Source organism: Orbicella faveolata, unplaced genomic scaffold, assembly GCF_042242905.1.
Source record: "Orbicella faveolata isolate gen_17 unplaced genomic scaffold, um_ofav_v1 contig_13, whole genome shotgun sequence".
Taxonomy (NCBI): Eukaryota; Metazoa; Cnidaria; class Anthozoa; order Scleractinia; family Merulinidae; genus Orbicella; species Orbicella faveolata.
Genome location: NW_028301540.1, coordinates 17,785,001 through 17,807,253, shown reverse-complemented (window position 1 = coordinate 17,807,253; position 22,253 = coordinate 17,785,001). Strand labels below are relative to the sequence as shown.

At 39.0% G+C, this 22,253-nt stretch overlaps 2 protein-coding genes across 3 annotated transcripts in view; one reads left to right on the top strand and one right to left on the bottom strand.

The window, feature by feature from the left end:
• The first annotated feature begins 756 nt into the window (after window positions 1-756).
• The window catches only part of LOC110055653 (D-ribitol-5-phosphate cytidylyltransferase-like), a 25,529-nt gene continuing 4,032 nt past the window's right edge, over window positions 757-22,253 (top strand). For both annotated transcript variants that reach the window (XM_089284912.1, XM_089284911.1), the window contains exons 1-12: window positions 757-918; window positions 5,840-5,895; window positions 7,003-7,066; window positions 10,289-10,344; window positions 11,546-11,609; window positions 13,101-13,181; window positions 13,260-13,339; window positions 13,906-13,975; window positions 15,052-15,156; window positions 15,453-15,498; window positions 20,522-20,613; window positions 22,214-22,253. The exon at window positions 22,214-22,253 is cut by the window's right edge and continues 23 nt beyond it. In XM_089284912.1, coding sequence (XP_089141038.1) covers window positions 772-918; window positions 5,840-5,895; window positions 7,003-7,066; window positions 10,289-10,344; window positions 11,546-11,609; window positions 13,101-13,181; window positions 13,260-13,339; window positions 13,906-13,975; window positions 15,052-15,156; window positions 15,453-15,498; window positions 20,522-20,613; window positions 22,214-22,253 — 901 coding nt within the window. In that variant the 5' untranslated portion in view covers window positions 757-771. The remainder of the gene's footprint in view (window positions 919-5,839; window positions 5,896-7,002; window positions 7,067-10,288; window positions 10,345-11,545; window positions 11,610-13,100; window positions 13,182-13,259; window positions 13,340-13,905; window positions 13,976-15,051; window positions 15,157-15,452; window positions 15,499-20,521; window positions 20,614-22,213) is intronic.
• Window positions 15,587-16,836, bottom strand: LOC149115420 (uncharacterized). Its single transcript, XM_089284913.1, has one exon. It carries the CDS (start codon window positions 16,582-16,584, stop codon window positions 15,958-15,960), a length of 627 nt encoding a protein of 208 aa, XP_089141039.1. The 5' UTR covers window positions 16,585-16,836; the 3' UTR covers window positions 15,587-15,957.

Genomic DNA, 22,253 nt, shown 5'->3' with positions numbered 1-22,253 from the left:
ATGGTATTGTGTTGGGAAAAAATCTCTTGAAGACACCAATCAATCTTGTTCTGAGAGCCCGCTATCCTTTTGGCTATGTCAATTGACCGCTTTCGATATCTTAAAATTCAGATTGATAGTGAGGCCTAGAGGACACAAACAAAAGAAATGAATAAACATGGTCATTCAGTTTCTTTTGTTTGTGTCCTCTGAGCCTTGTTGCAAAGCTGAATTTTAATATATCGAAATCAGTCTATTGCAAGCCCTACCACCTCTCTACCACCCCCGTGGGCATTTGGCAGGCATTTGTAACTTTTGAAAGTTGCAAATGTTGCAAATATCCCACGTTAGGGCTCGAATATTTGAGCAAGTCCCCACGGTGGTGCTTCGAGAAGATAGCAAATACCCTACCCAACAAAAAAAACAAGGTTCTGTTTGATGATGGAAACACTAATTGTTCCCAAAGGAATGAATCTCCTGTAACCATGGTTTTGGTAGTAATGCATCTCTGGAAAGCAACAAAATTTGTCAAAAAATGAGAGAGTGGAGCTCGATCGGGTACGCTTGAAAAGTGCACGACTCAAACGAGGATTATCAACTTAACTTTTACTCGTTTTGTAATGAACGCAATCAGGAAATTTAAAAATATACAACGAAAGATGTACTTGTTTTAAAAACTGAAAGATAAAATTGCCTTTGACAATGCCCCAACCCCGAGCTAACCAAGGCTAACCTGTTATAGCTGCCCTGCCCCGGAGCATGGCTTGAGCCTGAGGCGGGGAGTCGGCGGGGATGGGTTTGACCGTTAGAAGAATAAGGCGAGTTCAGATGAGTAAAATGGCGGCAGTAAAGGAATGTGTCGATGTGTGTTTTGATGTTGTGGCTGTTTTACCAGCGGGAGGATCAGGCATTAGAATGAACCTCCAACGTCCTAAACAGGTAAAAAATCCACAATCCTTAAAAAAATACTTAATTTGCCACAGTGGTCAAACTACGGTGATATGCCAATGACAAGCCTACATGGGCTTACTATATCGTACATGAAGGAAATTCTATGTAAACTTAGTACTAAAATTCATAATTCAATCACTGTAATTATTGATTTGTACAAAGGAAAATCCAGACTCAGCTCAGCAAAGAGTGCTGTAGCAGTGCCTTTCAAGTGATATTCGTAATTTAACCTCAACTTGCTTTTAATGGGGAATAAAAAACCCACTATGCTGTGCATAGCTAGTCAAATTTCGTTTAAGTTTTGTATTTGACTATATTGTTCTACATTTACCTAATGGGCATTATATAGTGCTCCTTTCAAGCCCTCAAGGGATATTTAAGATATTCTGGTCTAACCTCATAAAGCAACACAGACCTCAAATATTTATATGAGAGCAAGTGATATACCATGAAAATATGCAAGTGATTAAATTTTGACAAGCAATTGTTTTTTTTTATGTTCCCTGGCACAACAAAAAGCTTTGGAATCCTTTTGAGCCATAATGTTGCAAAGAACGGTGTTGTCCCCTTAACCTCTAGCTTGACCATGATTTAGAGGCAAATTCCCTTCATCAGTGCTGGAAATAATTTTTCTTCTTTAACAGGACATGTGTCCTTTCAAATCTTCATTTTGGTCGGACATCTTATCAATTTGACCGGACATTAATTTGCATAATTGATTAGCATAATTAATCAGCAAAAGAAAATTTATTAGGCGTATACTGTAAAGATTTTCAATACAAATCGTTCAAAACTGTATTTAAATTTGATTTATGTACCACTTATGATTAACTAGATGACTGCACCAATCTCTCCTGGTTATCTCCTGATTATATGTTCTTCAAGCAAACCTAGTTTTCTATGCAGGAGCCCATCACTAGGAGTGTGTAACTTCCTCAATTATTCCTGTCCCGGTGTTTTCACAGACTGATCTATTTTTAGTTTGAATTTACCGCGAATTCAGCCCCTGCAGGAACCTTAGTGACCAATCACAAGCACAGACTTTATAATTTCACCGGAAGATTAGGTTGCCATGTCCACCTGAGGCCTCCATTTTTCTCTTACTGATGTGCGCTCATATAGACCGGAACTGACCTTTTTTGAGGGAAAAGAAGCCTAAAAATAGACCGGTCTGTAAAAATACTGTGACATAGGCTTAGTATGGGAGTTTCAGGCTCCTAGTGATGGGCTCCTGACCAAAGTTGACTCTAGGGTACATACATAAAGGGCTAACAGCATATCGCAATGCACGTAATGGATAATAGGGCGATTTCTGAAAAGTACTTTATTTGGCAAGTACAGGAAAGATGAACACTTCTGCTTTATGATATGGCAGAAGCCCATAATGGGCTCCTGGATATGGCTCAAACTGTCAGTGCAGAGTCAAGGGCCCAAAATTTAAAATAATGCTTGAGTAGCCATTTGGCGAGTAAGTGATAAAGATCAAGTGGAATTTTATTCAGAAACGAACTCAATGCATAACATCTGTAAAGAAAAAATTTCCAAGCCTTTTTTGGCCACTCATTTTGTGTATGCATTACAAAAGACACAATCGGTATGCATACATGATGTACTCAATGCTCAAGGGTTTACAATGCATTATAGGGCGATTTCAAACACGATCAGCCATTTGCAAGTTTTCCGATGTGAGGAAATCCTTCACGGCAAAGCAAAAGGATACATTGCTTTCTTTTCTTATGGTGAATGATATAGAAGCAAGGATCTTTCACTATGTATTTCTGGAAGGACATAATGACTGAGAAAATAACTGTTACTGTCAACACAGCGAAACGTAGTCGCCATTTATGGTAGCCTGTGAACGCAGACATATTTTCGGTTGTCGACAAAACCAGAATTTTTGGTCGCCAAAGATGAAATTTTAGCCACATTGGCAACCGTACCGGTCGCAACTTCGAGCCTTTTTAAAGTGCCACTGAAACCAAATTTTCGTATGTGAGATTTTTGCTTAGTAATAAAGTTTCAACCTTACTTGGAAACACTGCAGACTTTTTTTTCGCATACGGTAAGCGAAAACTGCTTTTTCAGCCATTTGAAGTTGACTGGTTAAGCCCAAAATTGGCGGCCATCTTGGCGTGGCCAAAACAGCCTAGTGACGTCACTGGTTGTATTGCTCTCATGCCGCGCTGAACTCAGTTCCAGAGCCCGGACACAGTTTTGCTCCAAAAAGTTGATTTCAGCAGCTAAAAAGAGCACTTTCCATTAGGATTTGACAGAAATAAAGTTCACCATTATTTTAAGCACGTTTGAAACTATAAATTGGGCTAAAAAAAGAGAGTACAAAAATTTCGTTTCAGTGGAAATTATATAACCAAATTTTATGGATGGACAATAGGTGTTGATGAAATGTTCAGACATCATGTCCAATCAAAATGTACAATTGGCCGGACATATTCAAAATTTGGTCGGACAATGTCCGATGACCGACTGTTATTTCCAGCCCTGCTTCATCCCTCTCATATGGATGCCTGACCCTAATAACAACCAGTGAGATCAAATTGCCACCTCCTGAGGCTCAAGAAATTGTTATATGTTTAGGGTATTCCCGGGGAGGGATATTGATATGTCTGTCTTTGATCAATACATTGGAGAGAGGAATAAGGAATAATTTTGGGGATCACATGTACTAAACGCATCCACAGTCGAGTGTCGACCGACACTCCGGTTGACATCTTTATTGATACTCAATCGACATTCCAGTCAATACTCGGTCGACATTCGATCAACACTTGATCAACAGTCAGTCAATGGTCAGCCAAGTGTCAACTGACTCATATGCATCAATCAAAAATTAGTTGTCTCTCGACCAACTTTTGATTGAGTGTCAACCGAGGTGTCGATGAAGTGTTGATCGAGTATCAATTGAGTGTCGTGCAACGTGTCCATCGAGGGTATCGATTGAGGGTATCAATCAACACTCAACCGTGGATGCCTTTAGTACACATGGTCCAATTTTGGTTGGAACAGTTGGAGTGAGGAAGTGAATATGACCAGAGACAGGCTAGACTGGTAAATCTTTGCTCACACACTATGTAATATTGTGGTGTGAAATGGGTGTGTGATGATGATACACCTACATGTGTCAACTGAATATTAATTTGTTAACAGGGGGAACAGGGTGATATGAATATATTTGACACAGGTGAAGTTCATGCTGGCAAACTGAAAATGGGTCAGTTATGCAGATCAACATTCCTACCTTGGAGAAGGTGTTGTGCAATCCTGTCTGAAGCAAAGAAAATGATAGCATCATGCATTGTATTACATTGTTGATCAACAACTACCATGAGCTTAAACAAGTTCATATAGCCATTGACTGCCCACATGCCTTCTTTTGAGATAGTAGTAACTTGATGTAGTCCCAAATTACTTTAAACAAGAGTAGAAAGTGCAGTGTATGGCTGTATTATTTAATTTTTTTAAACAACCACTTTTGAAAGGAATTATTTTTGTAGAAAATGGGCTCTTAATTCTTCTAAATGGGTAGAGTATTGTGGTTGTATTAAAGCAGCTTTTTGGTTTTTTAAAATGAGAACTGACCAGCGTGTAGAGCAAAATTAAATATTGAAGAAACATAAAACAACTTTTTAAAGAAATGTTTGGCATGACTTATGCCATCCTTAATTTATTGAAACTGAATTGATATCTTCAAATATAGTTTCATTTAGTAATAGTATACAGTGGAACCCCACCATATGACCACCACGTAAAAACAAACACCCCTTTATTACGACCACTTTTTTATGGCCAGAGCGAAAGCCCGCACATTCTCCTACCTGAAAACCCTGTTAATCCGACACCGCATTATTACGACCAACAACCACCTTTTGGAGTGCTCAGTCCTCATTTTCTTTATAAATTACCCCATTAACACGACTGGTCAAATTGACTGGTGAGGAAGCTGAATGAAGACAGACCCAATCTGACCAATAACGGCTCTTATTATATGGCTGTGTCTCACAAGGACTGGGAACTACCGAATTCACGAATTTGATTGGCTGAAATCGATATTGACCGCGGTCTAGATTTTCCCATCTAGACCGGCATCTGTAGACCGGTTTTATTTTGCGTTGAAGAAGTAGCAAACTAAAATACAAAAATGTTCACCATTTTCTTTTATTTTCTTCTCAATCATTTATGGAAGTGCCAAAAAGCCTGATGACAAAAAAAAAAAGTAAAGAAGATGAACAAATTTCGGCACGTTTAAGTTAAGCTCATCGCCGTTCGCAAGCAAAATGTCAGCAACCTAGGTACATTAAACGAATTAAAGTTTCCTTCTTTGCCATATAATAAACATCTTATTAACTGAGCTAAGTCGGTCTGTATGGGAGAATCTTGACCTCGGTCATGTGTACAGACCTCACTGCGTTCGGTCTGTACTCACGACCTTGGTCAAGATTCTCCCATACAGACCTCCAGCTTGGTTAATAAGAGCTAATTCCAGACATTTCACAACAGGCCATATCCTTTTGACAAACTGAAAGACAATGTTTTTTCGCATTACATTTAATCGGTTTTGTTCATTTGCAATGAATGGCTGTTGTAAGGTTGAAGAATAATTGTAAAAAGGTTGGTTTATTGTGGAATTAAAGGTATTCATGTGCAGTACATGTTTAAAGTGTGTTGCATCATAATGTGACCCTACTTTGCTAATACAACTTCCCTGTTAATATGACTAATTTTCCATGGCCCGAAGGTGGTCATATTAATGGGGTTCCACTGGAAATACATAAACATATAGCTCTTGCTCATTGTATATGGTGCATTAAGCTTCACTATACTTAATCTCTGTGTTGACCTTTTTATCATTTTCATGTGGAAAATGTTGTTTAAGCTTTCCTCTTTTTTATAGTTCTGCCAAATTATGGAAAGACCATTGATCAGTTACACATTAGAGGCATTTGAAAGGTAATTAGATTCTGCTTAGTGAAAGATGTATGTAAGGGTTATCCAGTACTGTCAACTAGATTCCAGACTACTCAATCAGTTTGACAAAGGGATAATTTTATTCAAGATCAGACAAGTGGAGTTTTCAATCCAACGATTGCATCTCATTAGAGGGACATAGACATTTCAACATATTGAAGAGCCCCAATGAAAGTGTGTTGTTTTGATTGATTTAATTTGAAATCTCCATACTTTGGAAACACAATATGCAAGGGTCAAATATATAAAATCCTGTTAACTTTTATGTATGATTTCTTGAACTTTCTTGGCTTCCAACTGTAACAGAAGAAGAAATTTGAGCAGTCTATGAAGTAACTGTCCCTACCAACACAAAGAAAACTTCAAAACTTACCTGACAGTGTTTACAAATACAGTTTAATTATTTTTAGACACGAGCTTTATATTGGTGTGAACTGACAGAAAACTACTTGTTTACAATAATCATTTTACAACAACTTTGACAAGTCAACTCAAGTGTTATTGTTTAGAGTTTAGTGAAATTAAAACAATGAAATTAACAATGAAAACTCCTGTTGAAGATATCTTGCCAAAGCAACTTGACAACTTTTATAAAAAATGTGACAAACATTTCTCCAACAAAGAGTCGCTTACTGCAATTTAGCAATTCACTTCAGTGTTAATCTACCAGGCAGAAACTTCCAACAGTAGTTGTGAAGACTGAACTGAACTAGTCTTTTCAATAGATCAACAAATCAACCACTTTTCCCGCTGTTTACCATTTTGTAAATTTCTCTAAATACAGGAAACATGTTGATTTTTCTTTATGATCGCCTGACGAATCATGTGACTCCCCTTCCCCTCCCCCAGAGTCTGCATGGATGGACTCTTGCTTGCTCGTAAGGTGACGTCATATTACAAAATTTTCTCAGCTTGATGGTTTACCAAGGATCTTGACCCATGGTACTCCGCTGGCATGCTTCACATGATGGAGCTCTGTATATACTGTGGTACCACTCACTAAAATGTCAAACAAGATAACTTTGGTCAAGAGAGGTGCTTTTCTTTTCCTTTTTAGCTTTTATGATTTAAACTTTGGTGTTTATACAGTATTTCATGGATTAAAGAAATTATTGTTCCTATCAATGAAAACTACTTGGAGGAAGCACAACAGGTATGTCATATAAGTTGTACTATAATATAGCAGGTAAAATAGCAGCCTATTCTGTTACAAGTTGCCAAGAGACATGGGTTAGGTACTTTCCTAATGTGTGCCTCCTTCAACTTCTCCTCAGGGGAAAACATAGTGTATTTACTCACTTATGTACTCCTCTTCATCGCAGGTGGGACATAAGGCTTTAACAATGTTTCCAGTGGGATGGGTCCTTTACAGCATGTTGTGCCCCGCCCCATGTCATGCCCATCTCTTTTAGCTTAGCCATTACAGTACATTTCGCTGATGACTTGTGCCATTTTTGATGTCTCAAACATGGCACAGACATTCCAGGCTCCTAGGCGGATGTGGGTTTTGGGCCAAAGCAGGCTTTCATCAGAGATAGTCACATGGCTAGTTGGCTGGCCCAAGTCCACTACATGAACATGGTCCAAAGTTGTTGTAGCATTCATGGTTGTTTCCGTAACAGAATGTTTCTTACGGGGTGGAGTCATTAGCGCCACTCCCAACCCCCAACCTGGAGGATCAGGTGTCAGGGCTCAAAATAATTTTCGGACCGTGGCCAGTCATGCTGACTAGCCAAAGTAATTTCAGCTCAGTCACATCTTGTTTCTGACTGGTCAAGATATTTTTTTAAAAAATATGAAGGTAATTCCCTAGTTAAAGAACCCGCCATAGGTTTCCGATGAAACTTGGTATGCTGTTGTTACAGGACAAGGAGATATTAAAAACGTAGTAAAAAGAGGGGGTCACCGTGCTTGTTTTCACGCCACAAAGCTGACTCTATACTTTTAATTATTACTTGTATTTTTAAATTTATATCTTGTATTTTTAAATTTTATCTTGTATTTTTAAATTATCACGATGTCTTGTATTTTTAATCATTATATTTTTAGTCCAGGGCGCCTCTTGATATCAGCCTCGTCGCTGAATGGGCCACCCTGGCTAAATAAACTTTACCTTTACCTTTAAATGTGGTTATTTAGGCGACTTGTGGTAATCTCCATGCACAACAAATAAGCTCAATTATTTTTTTAATGTAGCGCGGTATATCACACAGAGTTTGACTTTCTTTGATTGTTTATTTATCTACGTCCCAGGAAAAATGTCTTCAAATACCCTGCATTTTTTAATCCTTTAAAGGAAATATAATTTGGACATGTGTTGTTGGGCCCGTTATGTCTTCCTCAGTAGTATTTATTTCATTTGCCAAAATAGATTAGCCAATAGCCATAGATTTCTGCTACTTTTTTTCTCAGCTATTAAGGATATTGTTCTCATTGAAATTACGAAATAAAAAGTGAGGGTCATGCTGCTCGTTTAAGAGAAAAGGAGCATCTGTTTTGCTATTGAGCTAATTTCAGGGAAATCTCTTACATTTTGTATGTGCATGCGCTCATATGCGCGTGCTAATGACACGAAATCATGCACAGTAGGGATGCACAATGCAATACCAAGGAATCACCTTAAGTAATGTTCGCCTAATGAAACCCACAAATATAATTTGTTTGTTCCAGTCATTCCTAGACTGTTTAAAAATTGACCTACTACAAAGAAAAGCTTAAAACTTAACCAAAGATAGCCTTGGCAGGGCTCAGCAGCTCAATTAAGTGGCACGCTTTCACTGGAATTCTTGCCACCTGCCAAAGAAAAAGTATGGAACGGATGCATATTTTATGAAACTTTGAATTTTTTGATCGGCATATTGAATTCCATAAGCCGTTGTTTTGATGTTCTACAAAGAATTTATGTCCGTCAAAACATAAATGAAACCAAACATGCATCAGCAGATCCTAATTTTGGACTTCAGAAATAGCTGGGTAAACAAATATAGCTGAAGAAGAAGTTTCTGTTTCCTCAATTCTCACCCGTGCAAACGCACAACAAATCATTGCGTTACTACGAATACGGCTACAGTTGAACAACAAGTGTTGGGAAGTTTCTTAATGATGTGACCAAAATTAAGTTCTAAAGTGTAAGCCATAAAAAATCTAAACTCTGTTGTAGTCATATTAGGGAGAGTTTTCGTTCACGAAGAACTAATGACCATCATTTGGTAGATTTTACCGAGCAACGAGTTGAGAGTGTCTGAAATTTCATTCGCAAACAAAGTAACTTTACAGGTACAGGTACTGATATAAAGGCCTTCGGCTTTTTTGTTGGTACATAATTATTTTCATCTGTATTGTAACAGTAACTTATTGGTTGGTTATAAATTAGATAGTGGGTTCGTGCTCAATGTTACATTTACGGCTTCACGGAAACAAAGCAGACTGCAAAAGGCATGTTTTGATGTCCCAGAGTCCCATGGTGTCTAAGTTGGAAACTATAGTGTCTAGCGAAAAGTTTTGTTTTGGCATCTTGTATGTCGATTTTTGTGCAGTGAAGGTGAAAGAGACGACAAATATCTTGACATCTGTAGAGCAATACCTTTGAAATATACGTCGACAAAGAGATATGCTCTGTGACAAAAGTATGACAGTTGGGCAAATCTTAAGTGTCACAAAAAGCTGAATCTGATCACATTCTTTGCCGTACGGAAAACCTCTGCTGTTCGAAATGCTGAAAAGTTTTGAATTCTGAATTGAAAACCGCTGCCGTCCTAAAAGATAAAAAATTTTTTCGAATGGATAGCAGCAGTTGTTTGAACAGCTAAATATTTTTCTGAACAGATAACCCCAACTGTTTGAATGGCATTCCAATCAATCTTGAATGCAACAGCAAGCGATCAATTTTTAGCCGTTCCAACAGATACCCGTTGGTGTATGTTTTCGTGTGAGAGGCCACAATAAAAAAGAGATTAAAGATTTACAGTTGAGGATTTGATTGTTTATTCAAGAATGAACAATGTGACTGTCTCAACATGGTGTGACCAGCGAGTGAAGTTTTTGGCCGGTCAAGTCACCATTCTGGCCGTACATTGTCCGTTGACCGGCTGTTATTTTGAGCTCTGGTGTTGATTGTAGTCTGGCCTCTACCCTGCACCCTTCCTGACTTGGTTGAACATTCTTGCTACTGTGCACAAGGGTCACTGACAGATGCAAGCCTCCCCACCATGTCAAGGTAGCAGCACATGGGGAGGAAAACCCAGTGCACTGCTCTCCCAGAAAGGCACAAAAAATGATTTCCACTCTTATTTAAATTCTTCTTTAGCACCATATTGTCTGTCAAAAATAAAGCACAAATTTCAACATTGACATTCTCATTTGTTCTCCTCTATAGATTTTGAGTGAATTTTGTCATCACAAAGTCAGACTTATCTGTGGAGGATCTACTAGGTTAGTTTGAAATCTAGTTTGAAATGAATTTAAATTGATTGAGATAGCTTTTGTAAAGTCACTATACTCTTTGAGCATCAATAGTTTAGAAATTTAGTTTTCCCCTTAGAGTTTTAGTGGCATTTATGTTTTATATGAAACTGTCACTAGCTTTTTCTCAGGGCTGAAAATTAATCCTTAAATTTTCATTGGCCCAGTACAAAGTAATTAGTGGCTCTTGATTTCCTTTAATTAGACACATTAGAAATAGCAAGTTTATTTGAACAAATGCCTCAGAAAAATTGTTGTTGAAGGGATAGCATGCACAACTTCAAAACTGGATTGCCAAGTGCTGGAGGTAGGTAGCATACTGGTAGTTTTTATTTAGCTTAACCCTTTACCCCCTAAGGCAAATGACAGTTTTTCCTAAATCAGCAAATAAAGGCTCTCTGCCTGTGTACAATATACCATTTGAAAGCCACTGATCAGCTTATTTAAGAACTGACATCAGCAACTGTGAAGGAGGTAGGCATTTTGAGAGAAATTGTTTTGAAATGTGAAAATGAAAAGCTTCCAACATGTATCAATTCTCAAATATCATAGGTATGTCCCTGAACTGTGGCTTATTTAGCAGGTCTTAGTACATAGCTTGATGTGAAACAAGTCTTGTATTCCATGTGCATCTCAAAAAAGAAATTGTAAAGTTATGGGGGCGGTCAACCATATCTTAGATAGGAGGGGGTCACAAGTTTATGCCTTCAATGAGCAGATCTTTGCAAGAAAAATTTTATGGCAAAAAGTCATAGAAATCTATTTATTCACAAAGTTATGATGTTGTGTGCCAAATGGCACTCTTAGGGAGTAAAGGGTGAACTAAATATCACACAATGCACAAAATGAGTGCAAAGTATCCTGTGTCATTTGTACTCTAGGAGACTGGTTAAGCAAGTTTCCAAGAGGACATCATAAAGGACAACACAAGGCTAACTAAAATAGAAAATATTTGTAGAAAACAGTAAGAAAAAAAGAATTTTTTCTACCAAAATTAAAGAATTCAAAACAGCCCAAAACCTGTAGTCATTTTTCCAAATTGAATGGAGGCCATTTTGACCATCTTTTCATCTCGTCACTTCTGAAAAAGCTTTGTCAGCCACCATATCGTGAGATGACAGCTTTTTTAATTTTCTTTTTGTAACCTCACTCACTTTTTTTGGTATCTTAGACACAGGTCGATATGGTGTGGCATTCAAGCTCTAGCTGCAGATGGGAGAGGTCCGCCGACTGTGGTAAGTGTAAAATGGTAATAACTAGACTTTAAACATAACAGTTTGCTCATACTTTGATAAGTTGCTTTTATGAAACAGTAATGAGTTACGAGACTGTAGTCAACACTGAAATATCTGAATGCAATTTTCAAACTCATTTATTTATAATAACATTCTCAAGAAATCATATCATACTGGTTGGAAATGTGATTTTGATTAACATGATTATAAATTCTGGCTTATGATTTTACAGCCACATCCTAGAATCCTTAATAACTTGAGTACTGGTAAATAGATTCAGCCAAGCCTAAAAGCGGAGCTTGTGGGCTGAGTTGTTGAAAGCCCATTAATTAAGCAAACCCAAGATGACCAAGAATTTTTATTTGAGTTTTGTAACTTTGCCATGAAGTTTTCTGTTTACATTGTTTAGTCTTCTGTTTTGAGTTTGAATAATCTCAAACTACACAAAACATAAGCGTAAAAACATATCTCCCTGAAATTGTTTCCAATCTGTTAACTGGGCTTAAAAACTGTTTTAGATGTTAATAAATGAAATTATTATATGGCTAGCGGGCAAGATGGATCAAATCCTGCACTGTGATTGGCTACCCAAGCGGGCAAGATGGAGCTATCTTGCCCGCTCGGGACTACCCGCTGTGTCCTGCAAGAAAAAATCCCCCGATAGGCATATAATAAATCCTTTATTGACCAAGCTTGTTCGGTCACGATGGCTGGATATTTGCCTCGTTCTTTTTTCGCGAGTTTATGGACCTTGACTGCGTCTCAGTCCATAAACGCGCAAAAAAAGAACTTGGCCAATATCCAGCCATCTTTACCTCACACTTGATCAATAACCCATATATATGGTACGGGTTTCAGTTCAAAGTAGCCAACTGGCTTTGGTCTGCTACTCAGTGTAATTGTTGTCGAGTTATGTATTATTTTCAGTTAAGTATTATTCTCTGTTAAGTATTAGTCTTTGTTGCGTATTGGTAACGCTTCGATATCATATGTCAGACCTCGTGCGTTATCGTTTTGCGATAGTTGTTTTACACAAGAGAGCTTATTGTGAAGGTTACTGCGTTTATCTTGCGACTTGTGTATTCAGGCAGAGAGGACAATCGTTAAGCGTGTATTTCCTTCCTTGCCCTTTTCGTTGCATTTCTTGGTCAACTGTTGTATTTTAGATTTCCTCGCGCTCGCGTATTTTAATATGTGCTCGTGTTATGTAATGGTTATTTTGGTTTTAGTCTTTCGTGTCGCTTAGACTAGGTTTTCGATTGTATTTTAGTTTGACGGTTTTGGACATCAAATCACAGCTAATACAAATAAATCACGTTGGAATCATACTTAGTCTTTGGTGTTTGAAATCAGTATTTCGAGCGAAGTCCTCGTAAATCTTTTTATCTTTTAGGACATTCCGACGTTGTTACAACGCCTGGAGTTAAAATCAGATCCTTATGGCAGTCCTTGAGTTTATTAAACTATTTTTGCTATTTCCTTTTATTGTAGGTAATTCTTCATGATGCAGTTCGGCCATTTGTAGATGAACCAACTTTACGGAGTGTGACTGAAGCTGCTAAGAAACATGGAGTAAGTAACACACTGAGTTTGTAACAATCTACCATAGGCAAGTCACTTGTGACCCCCTTATCCTGATTTGTGTTCCAGGCAGCTGGTGTCATCAGGCCACTGTCGTCGACAGTTGTAGCACAGTCATTTGACGGATTTTTGGATCATTCACTCGACAGGTAATGTAATGTCCACATAAATAAAATAATTTGCATTTATTGATGCATTTTTGTATTGCTTTTTTAAAAGGGCACAAATTGATTAGAAGTAAAGGTGAATGACCTCACTTTTATAACAAACAAAAGTTTCGGGAAAGACTCATGATGGAATGTCTTTCTTGGTTTTTGAACATCCAATAAATTGGTCTTACATGATTCGACGTAACTCTATTCTGTCTTTGTTATTTTACTCTATTCTGTCTTTAAAATGTAGTGAAGATTGTTGCCTTCATTCTCTATACTTTTGAAATTGACGAGGATTTTCTTCTCAATGGTGAAAGCTTTTCACATATAATATTATGGAAGACAGGCATAGCAGAGATACATGGATGCATGTCACCGCATGCTATTGATTTAGATCTTGTGGATTACCAAGTGTGTGTATGTATTTCTGTAAAATTGTAGATATGTGAGTCGTAATAAAGTTGTTGTTATTGTTGTTATAATTTCATATGGTGCTGGTTAAAGTTAATGTGAATGGTTATTTGAGTGTACCTGCTGACCTTTAGTGTATCCTTGGTATACAGAACAAAGTTCAGATCAAGTGAAATGCCACAAGCTTTTCAGTATGACATCATTGAAAAAGCCTACAAAGAGGTGTGTTACAAACCAGTCATCATTCAGTCACACGAGCTATTCTGTCCTTGCACACACTAGATAGTGAGTAGCATAGCAGTGTGCGCTTGTTAACGAAATGACGGCTGCTTCTTGACGTTTTCAAAGCGTCTGTGAAGAGGATTTAGATAAAGTTTTGAACGGCTAGTAGATTTATGCTAAAACAATAATTAGATTATTCGCTCTTGATTCCTATGCGTGATAGAAATCTCGAGTTCATAATCTAATTGTTTAATAGAAACACGATTTTTAACCAATCAGTGCGTGTATTTTCTCAGGACTGTTTTTTAAAGGGTGATAGATCTTAGTAACATGATAACCAAACAAGGCTGGAAGTAAAGGAGTGACACAGCAACCGTTTTTCTTTTTTTTTTTTGCGGGAAGGGGTGCTTGGGTGGGTGGTAAGGTGTTGTAAACTGCACTCTCCTGTGAATTTTGCATATATAGACCTTGGGCTCAGTGTCTTTGTGTTTGATATCCATCCCTGACAGCATGTAAACATTTTTTTATGCATCACAATGTACGAAACAAAACTTTCATCAATATTTTATAATTTTCAATACAGTCGAACCCTTCCATACAGACACCTCCCAAATACGGACACCTCCCTAATACGGACAGTTTCCTGTGTACCGACAACATTTTCATACATTTCCTCTTAAAAAACCTCTATAATACGGACCCTCTCTAAAACGGACAACGGACCCTAAATCTCAGCCCTAGGGAGCAAATTCATACACTTCGGGGACCAGGTATTGATAATTGGTGGTATGTACCATTTCCTGTCTGCGGTTACACAAACATTGAGCCGAATTGATACCAATACCAGAACATGTCAAAATGTAAGTTTTTAAAACTTACATTTACAAATGCAAATACGGACACTTCGCTCAGTCCCTTCGGTGTCCGTATTAGAGAGTTTCGACAGTATCAGGTTTTTTGAACTATGTATTTCACATTTAACACTACAGAAATGTCCATGCATTTATTGCAATAATTATTATGCAAAAGTACTCGTGATTTTATGTAATTATGTCTTAATTTGGCTAAATTTGCAGTGTACAGAATATGACTTTGAGCATGGCACAGAATGTCTGCACTTGGCTCAAAAGTATGCTAAAACAAGCGCTGCATTAATTGATGGTCCAGATTCTCTGTGGAAGGTTGGTGTATCACATAGTATCTAAGTAAATAAAATCTATGTGCTCTCAGCTGCTTACAGGAAATGTCAATTCAGTTTAGGTGCATGTGATGTCATGATGGCAAGCACACAGTTTTAACAAGAAACGTTTTCTTTGAATTTGACACACGCTTGCGTAACATGTATGGTATGTGTAACTTGCCAAGCGCTTTGAATGTTTTACACGTAAGAACATTATTACATAACAGTTATGTTCAAAATTGCTGTCGGTAAAACTCAGTTATAGCAATGCAACTGGTTTTACATACTTATCTTTAGGTCACATACAAGAAGGATTTGTATTCTGTCGAGGGTGTTTTAAAAGGTATGTGCCATTCTACTTTTAATCAACAGTGAGTTACTTGTTATCACAGTTTTTGTAACACTCCAAATTCACTCGAGCTCGATGTGTACACTCTAAAAGCACATGGTTTTATTCTAACACACTTCATGTGAGTCACACTAAATATATCATCTAACAACTACTTCGTGTAAGTCGCACAGGATATAACATCTCCCCCTTTTTGCGGTTGTCTACACAGTCCACATACAATAAAATAATAACACAGGATGGCAAAATCCAATTCAGTGTTCCAGAGCCTTTAAATCAATCAGAACCAAAGTCTTGAGACTTAATGTGATTAATTAATGTTTAAAACTAGTAGGTTAGTAGGTTAGTATGCTCATAACAAAAATATCAAAGTTTATCCAATTAATACTGCAGTTCAACTCAATTGCATATTCTAAATGCTTCTGGCGTCTGATCAAAATTAATGTAAACATGTCACGTGACGTAATCAGTCAAATAAGCAGGTCGACGTCGCTCTCGTCTAGGCCTAGATGACTGTACTTTGGGAGTAGGAGAGCTGGAAGTAGAACCTTCTTCTGTCTGAACTGTAGGAAGCTCTTCCAACTGTTGGTTGGCATGCCCTGATGATCCGTTTGCAACAGTCTCTTCAGCAGAATCACTTTGTTCAGGGATGGCTTGGACTCGACTGCTGGACTGGACTGTGCTTGGATTGCCAGAATTCAGAAGAAGTGTTTCTCGCCAATCCTCACTATCTCCTCCTTTGGCACCTTCTTCATGCATGATAGCATTAGCCAATTTAAACTTGCTTGAATCTCGGGTTATCTCACGACCATCTGTAACTCGCCTTGCCGTGATCGTCGAACCACTAATTCTGATAACTGTGTAGAAGATAGGCTCATAGGCCGTCGACCATTTATTCACTTTCTTTTGTCTAAGTAGGACATAGTCTCCCACACAGAAGTTGTGTTCTTTGGTATTCACGCCATCGCGTCTCATCTTCTCCTTATATACTCGGTCTTTCTCATCGATCAGCTCATCCTGCTCACTTCTTTCTCTTGGTACTGTGTGATCAAGTTTGGTCCTAATAGGCCTATTCGACATAGCTTGGTATGGAGTAACCGTTGGCTTGGGGGTGTTCTGGTGTCACACGATGATGATCAAAACCCTCTTCTTTTGCAAAGGTTGCAAACTCTTTCGAATTAAATGGCGGACCATTGTCAGACTGCACTCGTTTGGGTACACCGTGATGAGCAAACATTTTCTTCAACTTCTCTTTAGTCGGTTTCACTGCTGTTGAGGACACCACCTCTACTTCCGGGTATCGGGTTCTTTGATCAATTGCTACTAAGTTGTAATGACCATCTGGGTAAGGTCCTCCGAAATCGATTGAAATCTCTTCCCAAGGTTCCTTCGGGATCACCGATGGTATGATAGGTTCTTGTCTGCGATCTTTGGTAACAGTCAAAACAATGACCTATCATTTGGTCAATCATCGCATTCATGCCGGGGAACCAATACTTAGCCCTAAGCATCTGTTTTGTCTTGGTAGTTCCCAGATGTCCCAGCTTGTGGGCTGATCTGATGACTTTCTGCTGTAACACCATTGGTAAAACAATTCTTTCCATTCTGAATATCAGACCTTGTGCTTCGTAAATTTCGTCCTTAATCGGGTAGAATGGTGCCAGGTCAGCATCCTTCTTGCTGGTCTCCCAATTACCTTTCCTGATAGTTTGGCTCAGTTTTTGCAAAGCTCTATCACGATGTGTTTCTTCTCTAATTCTGTCTAGCACCACTGCATGCTCCGTTTCAATGCTTGCCTTCAAAATCTTCTCAGTGTCATTGTTTCCAACAACTGGTAATGGGTGCCTTGACAAGAAATCTAGAGGGTCAGCCTCATCTTTACCAGGCTCGTATTTCATTTCAAAGGCCACATCCTGCATGTCCATCACCCGTTTCTCGATTCGGGGGGGAAGCTTCGCCGTTGGCGTTTTAAACAATGGCAGGAGTGGTTTGTGTGCAGTAATAATCGCAAACCTGGGTGCACCAAGAAGGTAGATAGAAAATCGATCCTTGGCCCATTTAACACATAAAGCATCGTTCTCTGTCTGGCTATACCTCTTTTCCACATCTGTCAGAGTACGACTTATGAAATGCACTGGTTGCCAGCCCCTGGCAGATTGCTGAAAAAGGCCAGCTGACAAACCTTCATTGTAACTAGCTTCGACTCTCACCATGATTGGTAGCTGGGATTGAAGAAGGCCATTGTATCCTTGCTGGAGATGTTGGCTTTCAATTCTTCAAATGCATCATCTTCCTCTCTCCCCCAGTGAAACTTAGCCTCCTTGTGAGTAAGCTCTCTCAGTGGTTTCGTGAGTGAAGCATACCGGGGTATAAATTTGGATAGATACCCAGTCATACCAAGGAAACTTCTTACCTTTGCTTTCGATTGAGGGGGTTTGCACTCATGGATGGCCTGTACCTTCTCCGGTGTAGGTCTTAAATCACCCTGGCCAAATTGGTAACCACAGAAAGTGATTTGTTTCTGGCCAAATTCACACTTAGGCTCGTTGAAGGTGATTCCATAATCTTCAGCTTTCTGAAATACTGACTCCAGTGTTTCATTGTGTTCCTTCCAGTTGCTCGCTCCAACCAAGATGTCATCCCTCTGGTTAAGACATTGGGGAATGTCGCCAAAAATTCTGTACATTGCCTCATCAAATACATCTTGTGATGCCTTTGCACCAAATACAAGCGTTTTAGGTCTAAAATTACCCCAGGGGGTACTGAAGGTAGCGACCGATCTCGATTCTGGGTGTAGTACTAGCTGGTGGTACCCCTGTCGGAGATCCAATTTTGTCCAGATAGTGCAATCGTGGAACTTGTGAATGAAATCTTCCACTATTGGTGCTTGTGAGATCCGGCTCCTTTCCATGTACTGGTTCGGAACTCGTAAGTCAACACTCGCTCTGATCATGTGTGGTTCCAGCTGGTCCGATCGCAACCCTGCAAACCTTGGTTTCGGTTGCACCACCAAAGGGGAGCACCAGGTAACTGGTTCATCGTCAGTTACTTTCTCGAAGATATCTTCTTGAATGCCTAAGTCCAACCACTTTTTCAGCGGCTCTTGAAGATAGTATGGAACCTGCCTAGGTTTCTGTGCTACCGGCACTGCTCCGGGTTTCATATGGAATCGGCTTAGGATCTCCCCACCATTCTTCTTGTCTTCTATCTTGCCAATACCTTGAAATAAGTGGCTATACTTGGTGATTAAATCTTTCATATCCTGTTCGCCTTCTGCCTGTGTAACAATGTTAGCATTATGTCTCTCCACAGATATGGCCAGATCATTGGGCTCAGCGAAGCTGCCATCTGGTTGAATCTTCAACATTCCTAATGCTATTAATGTTGCTAATCAGTGGAGGTGATTGGATCCTTCCAGACACTACAACAAATTTGGTCGGTTTCCCACACGTCTCATTACGAATCACAGTTTGAAATTCTCTTTTGACCTCGAGTTTGTGCTGGAGAGTACGCAACTTGACATTACTGTTTGCAAGGATTGGCTTGTCATGTGTTCTGTGGCTGAATGCCTTAAACTGGTGTTCGTCCATAATATTAACATCCGCTCCACTGTCAGCTTCCATCAAGACATCCACGTCATTTAATCTCACCATAACGGTTCGATAATCATCACCATTTTTGCCAATCACTCATCTTCTTGGCCTGTTTTAAGTGTTCCACTGCCTGGCCGAAAAAATCATCATCCAAGCTCGTGGATTCTGCATCTTCAGTTGTCTTCTTAATTCTCCCACTGCTTTTCCTTTTACTTTGCTTCCGTCTTCTGAACTTGTGGCTACGAGTACTCTCAGATTTGCATACAGAGGAGAAATGGTTCAATTTGTGGCATTTATAGCATTTCTTACCATAGGCAGGGCAATCTTTTCCTTTCTCATGGACTCCAAACAATCCACAATATTGACATTTGTGCTTTTTCCCAGGCCGCTGTGTTTCATTGGATCCACTGCTTTGTTGTTTGGGGTATTGCAAATCGGAATGCACACGAGAAACATTCTCACGGGAAACATTCTCACTTCCCATATCTTTCATTTGCCTCGCAATATCCTCCGTCCGGCTTGCTTCGGGCAGAAATCGTGTTAGATCCCACGTCTTGCTAATGGCTTTCTCAATCATCTTCTTGTTATCAATGGTTTGAATTATGTGTTCCAAAATTCTCTCGTCGAATGTAGCTCCAAACTCACATTCCTTCGCTTTCTCTCGCAGCCTTGCCGTCTATGTACTTGTGGTTTCACCCATGTGTGGCCTCATTTTCAAAAATAAATACCTCGCATGATGCTTGTTCTTCTTTGGAGTGAAGTGATCATTCAACTTAGTACGCAACTTCAGGTACACATCTTCCACCTCTGGATCCGGTAGGCTCTTTTCTAATCGAGCTATCTCTTTCCCGCCGTAAATTATTATAGCATCCTTCTTATCGACGGCCTTCGTAATTCTGAAGTATCGGAATTCTCGCTCAATTCCCTCCAGCCATTCTTCCCATGCTTTGCCGACGCTGTTCGCTTCGTCGGGAATGATAAATGGCTGTGTTCGAAGGTTTCTAGTCTCTGTGACGACTTGAATCGCTTGTGCTGCTCCACTTGTTGCTGCTGTTTGTTCCGTCATAATTCTCTCTTGTTTTTCTCCTCGTCGCCAATGTAACACTCCAAATTCACTCGAGCTCGATGAGTACACTCTAAAAGCACATGGTTTTATTCTAACACACTTCATGTGATTCACACTAAATATGTCATCTAACAACTACTTCGTGTAAGTCGCACAGGATATAACAGTTTTGTTTACAGTCAGAAGTAAAATACGACAAAATACACTATGGTCGATATTAGCGTAACACATGGGACAGCATGCCATGTATAAAAGAACAGAAACCAGTGTCTGCTTGTATTTATTTTGGGTACTAGATACCTTTGGATGAGTTCTTTGAAACATAATTTAAGTCTAAGTAAAAATTTGTTATCAACAGAAAAGCAAGTGCATGTAGTAGCGGTTGTTGGAACATGCTGTCCAAAATTTGTCGAGAAGTTGCATGAACAGTTCAATAAAAGAGAACTGAAGGTAAGTTTGAATTGTTCATTTTTTTTTATGTTAGCAAATTAAAGCCGTTGACAATTCAAACCCATTTTGTGAATCTAACAAAGAGGGAGATGTTTGGGCATGAGTTGAATTAGCCTTATGGAAGTGTAGCTCAGTAACAAAGACCCAGTTACAGGAAATACCAAATTTCAAGAGTAAAAGTTTATGAATCTCTCATCCTTTCCATTATCTTAGCCCTTAGTGGCACTCGGTCCACAGGCCCTAACTGCTGGGGTTTTTTGCTACTTTCCTACTTTGCCTGGATTGGATGCTAGTCCATCTCAGACTAATACCAAGCATTTTTGGTAGGCTTCGCTAACATATCGTTGATATCCATTTTTAGTATCACCCAACTAGTGAACTAATGCAAATCCTGCATTTTAATTGGCTACACTACTAGAAGACTATTAGTAGTAGTCGTCGTGTAGCAAAATTGGCGCAATCGAGCATGACGCTTTCGTTCGTTTTATTCCCAAGTAAATACTTCTTCATCTTGCATTTGCTGACTTTATTATTGCCTTTTCTGTCCCACTAGTTGGGTGATACTAAAACAATTAAACCTTTCGCCCTCAAGGGCCACGGGTCTAATTGTTAAATATCCCTTGGTGGAGAGTGGCATTGGTCTTGTAAAAAGAACTATGTCCAAGATAAGTATAGGATAAGATAGTTGCCCATTGGCCACTCCTAAAGTTTCACTGTATATCTTCATAGCTACTCTGAGCTACTTGTATGCTATTTAACGATTAGACTATGAGCCCGACTTTTCTATGAGTGAATAGTCGACGAAGCATTGCCAAGTGGACTAGCGCTAGAAAACGGTTTTATGACAGCGGTAATAGCTGATGCGGCCTTCGGCCTCGTCAACTATCACGTTGGACGTAGAAACTCTGAGCTCATAATCTAATCGTTAGATATAATTTGTCTTCCGTTGATGCTTGTCAGCGTTTACTGTTAAGTGGAAATGGTGTTTCAACGGGGGTTGTATGTCCAGTTTGCCTTTGTGTTCTTAGACTCGGTTACGAGCCAAATCATTCAGTACAGCCTTATTTGTCCGGACATTTTTAAGCTTCTTGAAATGCAACAGTCCAGTGGGTCTTCGCCTCATTGCCAGTGAACAGCAGAGGATATTGGTATTGTGGCTCTGATGTATCAGTGCTCCCATACTAGTACTGTGAATATGCAAGCGACGTTGAACACATTCATGCCATCTACATACACTAGTGTCTTCTACTGATGAAAGTTAAGCGGTTGATTCATTTTGACAAGTCACACTATCATTTTTTACATCATCTGACTAAAACATCTTATTATTATTATTATTGCTATTATTATTATTATTATTATTTGAAATACATTTATAGTAAAGATCCAAGGTACAATGTTTGTGCGTGATCAAACATGCAATGTTGATTTATCAAGCTCAACATATTGTTCTGATGACATTAAACCTTTCGTGACAGATATCTTTTGTCTGAACTTACAGTGCAGTTAAAACGTTTGCCATAATTCCCAATCTGTCCAGAGAACACAGTAGCATCACGTTAAGTTTCTTACTGACAGAAAATTGTTATTATTGTTATAGGTGGCTTATCTTGCTGACATAGCAGCAGAGCAACAACTTT